General features: G+C 61.3%; 1 protein-coding gene across 3 annotated transcripts; it reads right to left on the bottom strand.

Annotated features, from left to right (window-relative positions):
• Positions 1 to 227: 227 nt before the first annotated feature.
• STARD10 (StAR related lipid transfer domain containing 10) lies at positions 228 to 7,288 on the bottom strand. Of its 3 annotated transcripts, none has more exons than XM_030948061.1 (6): positions 7,016 to 7,288; positions 3,019 to 3,166; positions 2,695 to 2,798; positions 2,397 to 2,514; positions 1,622 to 1,695; positions 228 to 1,548 (listed from the first exon to the last, which is right to left on the bottom strand). In XM_030948061.1, the coding sequence occupies exons 1-6, from the start codon at positions 7,196 to 7,198 to the stop codon at positions 1,321 to 1,323; spliced, it is 855 nt and encodes a 284-aa protein (XP_030803921.1). In that variant the 5' UTR covers positions 7,199 to 7,288; the 3' UTR covers positions 228 to 1,320. The 3 variants fall into 3 exon arrangements, with proteins under 3 accessions (XP_030803921.1, XP_030803929.1, XP_030803938.1); XM_030948069.1 differs by having other exon boundaries at positions 1,622 to 1,674; XM_030948078.1 differs by having other exon boundaries at positions 3,019 to 3,161; positions 7,016 to 7,278.
• Between the last annotated feature and the right edge of the window lie 786 nt (positions 7,289 to 8,074).

Genomic DNA, 8,074 nt, shown 5'->3' with positions numbered 1-8,074 from the left:
GGGTTTCTCTGCCACCCTCTGGTGGCATCGCCATCACCCAGAGCCCCCCTGGAGGGGAGGGTCCCACAACCTCTGAGGGTCCCCCCAGCAACCACCATGAGCAGGGACCCCCTGCCTGAGCACACTATGGGGACAGGGATGGCTACCAAAGGACCAAGGTGGGACAGAGGCTAAGTCCCTCCCATGCCAGATTCAATTATTTTATTCTTAAATAATCAACTCTGGTACAAGGTACAAAATCTCCCAAGTCCCTGTGCACCCCCAGAAAAGGAGGGGGCAGGAGCATGGCCAAAGACCAGCTCCCAAACCCCCAGTCAAGGCCTCAAATTCCAGTGGAGGAAGGGTCCAGGCACCCAGTTTGGAAAGGGTCCCCATCCTAGAAAGGCAGGGGACAGGACAGGAGCCTTCAGAGACCCACAGAACACCGGGAGGTGCCAGGAGCCTCCCCAAGTCCTTTCAACGTGCCTGAAGATGCTGGGAGCCCCCAGAGACACTGGGCACACCTGGAGGTGTGAACTTACCCCAAAACCTCCCCCAGACAAACCTGAAGATGCTGAGACTCCATAAGAACACCCCCCAACATGAATGGAGATCCCAGGAGCCCCCAAAATGCCCACCACAGAACATCTGGAGGTGCCATGAGCCCCTCAACTCCTCCCACAAGCCTGAAGGCAAAACCTCAACATCCCCTCCAACATGCTGGAGGTGCCAGGAGCCTAGAAGCTTCCCCTCTACATGCTTGGAGATGCCAAAAAACCCCGAAGGCCCTCCTTCCCAGCATGCCAGGAGGTGCCAGAAGCCCCCCAAACCCCTCTGCATGCCCAGAGGTGCAGGCAGGTGCCCAAGCACCCCCGGTGGTCTGCTGGGGGTGGGAATCCCATGGGATGAAGGCAGTGCTGTTGGACCATAACAGAGATGGGGAGCGGGAATGGGGAGCAGAGGGGGAGTGCAGTGGAAGGGTCTCCAGGGCTGAGGAGCGGGCACAGGGCCCCCCTTTTCCTCTGCCCCCCCAAAAGCTGAAGGTCACTTTGGGTTTGCCACCTATAGGGACAACACTAGCGTCCCACAAGGGCTCAGCGACCAGACAACCCCCAGCTTCTCACCCTGGGGAACCCACTATGTCCCTGCTGTCCCCAGACAGGGGTACACCAATGAGGGGGGGTCCCCCTGAACCCAAAGTGGGGGTGCATGTGTACAGGTGTGTGAGATAGAGACACAAACCATGTTGGAAGTGGGGGGATAGGGAGAGTAGCCCCCCGGGGTGGGGGTCATGTCAGGCTGTGCTAGCCACGGGAACAAGGAGAGGAGCTCCCAGGGGAATCAGGTCAGGCTGTCCTCGTCGCTGCCCTCGCCACGGTCCTCCTTGCTCTCGGCCAGGGAGCTCTCGTCAATGTTTTCCAGGGAATCCGCATGCTGGAGGGAGAGCTCAGAGAGGGCCAGGGCTGGGAGCCGGCTCTGCTCCGGGAACAGCCAGGGCTTGAAGTGAGGGTCATGCTTCTGCTTCCACTCAGGGTACTTGAGGCATGCCTTGTACATCTTCTTCATCGCCTGGGAGGAAGAGGGAGATGGGCACAGAGACCCCTCACCCCACACCAGCCCCACCCCTGTGCCACAAACTCACCTTGGGGGCCAGGAACTGGGAGGATTTGTTCACCACCCACTTCGGTAAGGAACCTGGAGGGAAGGGAGGGGCGGCTGGGAGTGGGACCCCCGGCATCCCCCAGGTGCCTAAAAACCAGGACTCCCACACATGTGACCACCATAGCACTCTCAGTGGGCACATTTGGCTAGAGAGAGTGAACAGGGCTCAATCCATACTGCTCTCTGCTCTTGCAGAGGTCAAAAAATAGTGATTTCAGCATTTTGGGTCCCTCTTCAACCCATAAAAACAAAAGATTTCAAGAGAACAGGCCCAAGATGTTTCCTCCTGACATTGCTCCATGCTGCATCCCAAGATGCTCCTGCTGATGAGCCCTTCTAAGCCCACCTTGAGCATACCCACATACCCACCCCGAGTCCCACTGAGCTCAACCTGAGACTTCCTGAAGCCCTACTGACGCTGCCCTGAAGTGCCAGAGCCCCAAATGAATCCCCACTGAGCCACCCCAGCCCAACCTGAGCTCCCACTGAGCCCCCATTAAGTCCAAGTGAGTGCCCATCAGCCTTCCCCCAGCCCACCCTGAGCCCCCCAAGCTACTCTTGAGCCCCCACTGAGCCCAAAGCCCTCATGAAGCCCCTGAACTGCCAATGAGCCCACAGTGAGAACCCATGAGACCCCCACTAACCCCCCCCAAGTTCCACCAGGACCCCACTGGGCCCCCAAGCACACAATGACACAAGGGAAGGACCTGAGGGTGCTGAGCCCCAGGGCACAGAGCTGGGGGTCCCTCTCTCACCTTTGGGGTCCACCTGTGCCAGGTAGGTGATGGTGCAGCTCTTGGCTCCTGTGCCCTCGATCAGGTAGCCTGTCTGAATGGAGACAGCTCGCACCATGTCCTTGCGGGGGGGATACTTCTGTGGTGGGCAACAGGGAGGGAACACAAGTCACTGGCAGGGCAGGTGGGGTACAGCAGGCACCAGCCACAAGCAGGGCTGTCACGACCCCCTCAACTCTCCAACCTATCTCCCCAAGCTCTGAGTGAGCCCCAGCCCCAGCCCAGCACCACAGCACCCCTGGTGCCCCGCTAAACTCACAGGATGCTTGACAGAGTAGTTCATGATGATGTAGTCAGAGCCCATGGGCAGCCAGGAGCGGAGTGTGACCACGTCCCGGTTCTTCAGGGGCTTGGGACACCTCCCTAGGGACAGCACCAGGTGGGATGTTCCAGAGTGAGACACCCACCTTCAAGAATGGGCTCCCCTTCTGCCCTCCAAATCCCCCCAAACTGTTATACAGGCTCCTCCCTTCAATGCCACACACCATGGCTCCCCCAGATGCCAAGCCCAGAGTGGAGTGGCAGCAGCCCAGGGATTGAGCCCTCCCCCAGGAGCACCCAGATCCCCCAGGCCCCTCCTCACAGGCGTAGTATCCCACATCGGAGTTGGCCGTCAGCCTCCCGATGTCAAAGGTCTCGATGACGTTGGTGTCCCACTTCTTGCGGTACTCGATGTCATGGAGCACGTCGTAGAGCGTCTCCGCCGGCACGTCCCTGCACTCCATCCTGCACTGCAAGGCAGGGGGCATCAGACACCTACCAGGGGCCCCCAGGGTGGAAGCTCAGCTGTGGGGACCCCCAACAGGATGGCAGTGGGGACCTCGTGGTGGGGGGATGGCCATTGGGACCCCAGAGTGGAAAGGTGGCTGTGGGGATCCCAAAGTCTGAGAGTGGCTGTGGGGCCCCTGGGAGAGAAGGAGGCCATGGGGACCCCCAAGTGGGAAGGCAGCTGTGGGAAGTCCCAGCAAGTTGGAAGGAGGTGTTTCCTCTTTTTGTTTTGTTTTGTTTTTTTTTTTAATATCAATGCAACATGCTCCAAGAAGACCTGGATCCCAAACTGGATCCCAGCCACCCCCATAGCACAGGCACACAGGGCCTCAAGGCAATGTGGAGATGAATCCTGGGTGCTAGGGGACCCTGCTTCCCACCTGCCACCCCATCACTGTGGATGTGCTCCCCACAAAGTGGCACCCCTGCACAGGGGAGCCAAGAGGAGCCTGTGCCTGGTGCCTTGGGGCAGCATGGATCACAGAGAAGGGGTTGGGGGGTGCAGAGCTGCTCCATCTCTACAGCAGCCAAATCCAGGGAAGGCAAGGAGACAAGAATGGAGAAGGTGAAGGGAGGCTGCCCCTGCAGCAGGGATGCCATCTGCTGAGGTCAAGGGTGCTGGAGCCAAGTGTGGGGCAGGGACAGCCAGCAGCCTGTCCCTGGGAATGCCACTGGCTCCTGTTTATCCCCAGGGATAGCATCAGCTCCTCTGGCCCCCAGACCCTGCAGTTCAGGATTTAGGGCTGGCCCTGTCACCCCAGCACAGGGTATTAGAGACCCCCCAGCCCTGGGAAGGGGCACAGAAGCATCCAGCAGTGGGGCACAGCCTCACACGGCCCCTTGGTGGGACACAGCCATGGAGCCCTTTCCCCCACAGCACTCATCCTCAATCCCATCCTTGTCCCACAGAGCCCAGCCTCACCCCCACAGTGCTCATCCTCAACCCCACAGGTCCATCCCTGCCCCATGGAGTCTGCCCTCAACCCCACCGTGCTTATCCTCAATCTCAGAGACTCATCTCTGTTCCACAGGGCCCATCTCCAGCTCCTCCATTCACCCCAAAAACTTGTCTGGGAACAGCCACCGCTGCAGGGCAGGTTTGGGGAGAGCCTGCCAGGATGACTTCCTTGAAGAAGCCCCGCTCCACCCTGCAGCCAGGCCAGCCCAGCACCATGCTCAGGTGCATGATTCCCAGAGCAGCAAGGCTGGTCAGGCCAGTAGTGCAGGACTGGCCCTGCAGGTGACTCACATCCTGGGGGGGTGCCAGGGGGGTCGCAGCAGGAGAGGGGATGGTGCCACCTGGGAAGTGCCTGGAAACACATGCCCCAACCTTGAGTCAATATTGACTAATGGGGTGAGGAGGAGGAGGAGGAAGAAGAGGAGGTGGAGGAGAAAGAGATGAAGTCCCCAGGGCTGGGGTTATGCTGTACCTGAGGGAACAAGGAATGGGTGCCAGACTGTGGGACAGGAGCAGATCCAAAGGGAGACCAAGCACCCCTGCCTGCAGCCACCAAGGGAGTCCCCAAGCTCATCCTCACTGGCAGTTTTACCAACACCCCAGATCCCCCCTCCGCTGCATCCTACAGGATGGCTCCTGGCCATCCTTTGGGACAGCCCATTTAGAGGGGAAACCATCATCCCTGGGAGATCTCAGATGCCCAGGGACCAACTCACTGCCCCACCGGGTAGGATGGGGTGTCCTGGCTGGGCTCCCCCAACCTGTAGCCAGTCCCAAGGCCACCAAATGTCCCACTGAGAAATCAGCCATGGCACCAGCTTGTTCCCAGACTCCAGAAAACAGGTTAGACGGGAGCTGCATCCCTAATGGAGGGGGGCGGGGAGGAGGGGGCGGCAGCCTCAAAGCAGGGCGAGACCTTCAGGTTACACTTAATTAGGCAAGGAATCCAGGAGGAATCCAGGATGAATTCAGGGGGAAAACAGCTCTTGGGAAGCTGCAGAGAATCCCCAGCACCCACACAGAGACCCCCAGCATGAGGGGCAAACCCCTGGGCTGCACCTTGCCGTGCCACGTCAGCAATGCCACATGTGTCCCTCCCTTCAAAATCCAGCAGGAGCGTTTCATCCTGGGTGGGATGGTGGGCCTGGGTGCTGCTGGGGGCCACGGGGTGGGGACAAGGACTGCTACCACACAGGGTCTCCAATACCCAGTGGCACACACATGGAATCAACACATGAACACCCAAGAGGACCTTTCCAAGCAGGATTTGTCCAGGAGGGCGTGGAAAGAGGCAGGGCCTGGCTCAGGGACCCCCGCAGGCAAAAGACAGCTCCAGGTGCGGTGGCAGGAGCAGCTGTTCCAGGACATCCTGGAATGGGCTGGGTCCCTGCCACGCCAACGTGGCACACTGGGATTGTGGGACAGGCAGGGGACGCACCCAAGCACCACCTCAAACAGGGGATGTTTTGGGATGCAACCCCCAAGAGCAAGCAGCAGGGCTGGGGGACACGAGGAGCTTGGGGGTGGGGGGGTTCAGGATGCACTGTCACACAGAGCCATGCCCGTGCCATCATGCCTGGATGCCACAGGGATGGACGCTCTGCATCCCACCCACCACGGGTCCCCACCTCTGTGGGGATGGGGCAGGGTGCAGGTGGCACCAGTGACCCCCTACATCCCAGAGACCACCATCTTCCCCCCAGGGTTCACTGCTGCCACCAGGGCACAACAGGGACCCGTTCCTGGGTCACGGCAGCCCAAACTCCTCCATGGGGAGTGCTACAGTGGAAGCAACCCAGTGGTTCCATGGCAGGAGCTGGGCACAGCCACTGCCAGTGCCCCAGGGACAGGTTTCCCCAGCAGGGCCAGTGCCAGCTGCTGCAGAGCTGTGTGTGAGCAGGCCGCGTCGTCACTGCTGCCACCGCCAACCACCCGGGCTCGACACCACGGCAAGGATGATGCTACCCACTATACCAAGACAGCTTAATGGAGGTGCCACCAGGGACAGGGACAGCTGCCAGAGATTCCAGTGTAACCCCATCTGTACGCTGCTCCTGTCTCAAGTTGTCCCTACTTTGCCAGAGGGAAGGGCCAAGATAAGCGTGCACCTGCCTGTGCCAGCACACTGGCACCAAGAGGGCAGGGACCCACGGGGAAATGCAGTGGGGAAATAGGGAGCTCTGGCCAAGGGGGACAAGCCCAGTGATAGCAGGCCAGTGGCTGCAGGCTCCAAGGAGTCCCCAAGCCTAGCCCTGGTGTGCAGCAAGCATGGGAGGGACATTCCCTATGGGTGAAGTGGGGAGAAGCAGCATCCAGGACCCACGGCCCCACACGTCCTGGGGCTCCTGTCTGTCCCTGGCTGAGCCCCCAGTGTCCCTGCACAGCCCTCAGCGGTGCCTGCTTGTCCCTGGCTCAGCCCTGCTGGAGTTGTGTTTGTCCTGGCGTCCCCAGACTGCCCGTTTGTCCTGCTGTGCCAGTTAACCCCACCTCTCCCGGTGTCCGGGCTGCCATCGGGGCCCAGCTTGGCCTAGTCCCCCCTCACCCCAAGGCGCTGCATCACCTGAGGGACGCCACTATTCCCTGGGATTCCCCCTCACCCCTGGCTGGTGGTTAAACCCCCGAGTTCCCACTCATTCCCTGTTCACTGTGGGGGTCTCCCGTCCCTCCCCCCAAGCCCAGGGTCCCTCCTGCCTTCAGGTGCCCGCGGGGTCCCCGCGCCCCCCCTCGCTGCTGGGTACCCCGGTCCCGGGGGGATGCCGGGCCGGTGGGGGGGGTCTCACCGTGGACTGGGGATGCCCAGGGTGGATGGGGATGTCTCACCGTGCACCAGGGTGTGCCGGGCGGGAGATCTCACCTTGATCTTGTGGAGGGCGCGCTCGGGCTCCAGCAGCTGCACCCAGACGCCCACCCCGCCCTTGCTGTAGGTGAGGCTCCAGCCCTGCTCCGACTCGCACTGCGCCCGGAACGCCCCGAAGTCCCGGTCATCGGGGATCTGCACGCTGTCGCGACTCGACATGCCGCCGTCGTGACCCGACATGGCCCCGGAGCGCGCCCAGCCCGCCGGTGCCGGTGCCGCCAGCCCCTAGGGCGGCATTGCGGGGCGCGGAGCGCGATGGGACCGGCAGGGGCGGGCCCGGGGCGGGGCCGGGCCGGGAAGCGCCGGGGGCGGGAGCGGGGGAGACCTGAGGGAAAACGGGGGGAACAGGAACACCGGGAGGGAGGAGTTGGGGGATGCCGGTGGGGGTGGGATTACCGGGAGAAGCAGCGGGGAGGAGCCGGGGGAAAACGGGAAGGTCGGAGCTGAAACCGGGGAGACCAGGCGGGAAGGGGAGCGCTGGGAGGAAGGGCAGGCTGTGGGAGAGGGGAGCAGCTGGAGGACACGGGTGCAGAGTTGTGGCACTTGCAGGGACACCTGCACTGTGTGCCAGGGAAGGTTTAGGTTGGATATTGGGAAAATTTCTTCACTGAAAGGATTGTCCGGCCCTGGCACTGGTGGAGTCCCCATCTCCGGAGGGGTTTAAAAAGACAGATGTGACACATGTGAGGACATGGGTTAGTAGTGGCCTTGGCAGTACAGGGGAGTGGTTGGACTCAATGGTCCCAGCGAGCTTTTCCAACCCAAACGATTCCATGATTCCAGTCGGGGTAGGAGGGGACACGAGTGCAGACAGAGCCCACAGCCTCTCTGCAGGCTGTGTCACCCTGATGTGACACTGCCAGCTGTGAGCCCGCGCCCTGTCCCGTGCATTATCCATCCTTTGTGCCAGTGCTGGGCCTTGCCGTGGCATCCCCACGGTGCCGCGGCCAGGAGCAGGTGGGCATGCTGCCATTGGCAGTGATGACTAGGATGTGTTATTTTTGGAAAAGCTCAGGCTCTGGCTCCCATCCAGCTCTGAAAATGCTGCCGACTCAG

This window comes from Camarhynchus parvulus, chromosome 1 (genome assembly GCF_901933205.1).
Source record: "Camarhynchus parvulus chromosome 1, STF_HiC, whole genome shotgun sequence".
NCBI classification, from domain to species: domain Eukaryota; kingdom Metazoa; phylum Chordata; class Aves; order Passeriformes; family Thraupidae; genus Camarhynchus; species Camarhynchus parvulus.
This window is presented reverse-complemented; position numbering and strand designations above follow the sequence as displayed.

What these genes read in the sequence shown, in the direction of transcription:
- STARD10 (XM_030948061.1), bottom strand. Translation starts at nt 7,198, where the DNA reads ATGTCGGGTCACGACGGCGGCATGTCGAGTCGCGACAGCGTGCAGATC. An exon ending in ACTACTCTGTCAAGCATCCT is followed by an intron (nt 2,515 to 2,694) that starts GTGAGTTTAGCG and finishes TGCCCACCACAG; the next exon opens with AAGTATCCCCCCCGCAAGGA. An exon ending in GGCACAGGTGGACCCCAAAG is followed by an intron (nt 1,696 to 2,396) that starts GTGAGAGAGGGA and finishes TCCCACTCCCAG; the next exon opens with CCGCCCCTCCCTTCCCTCCA.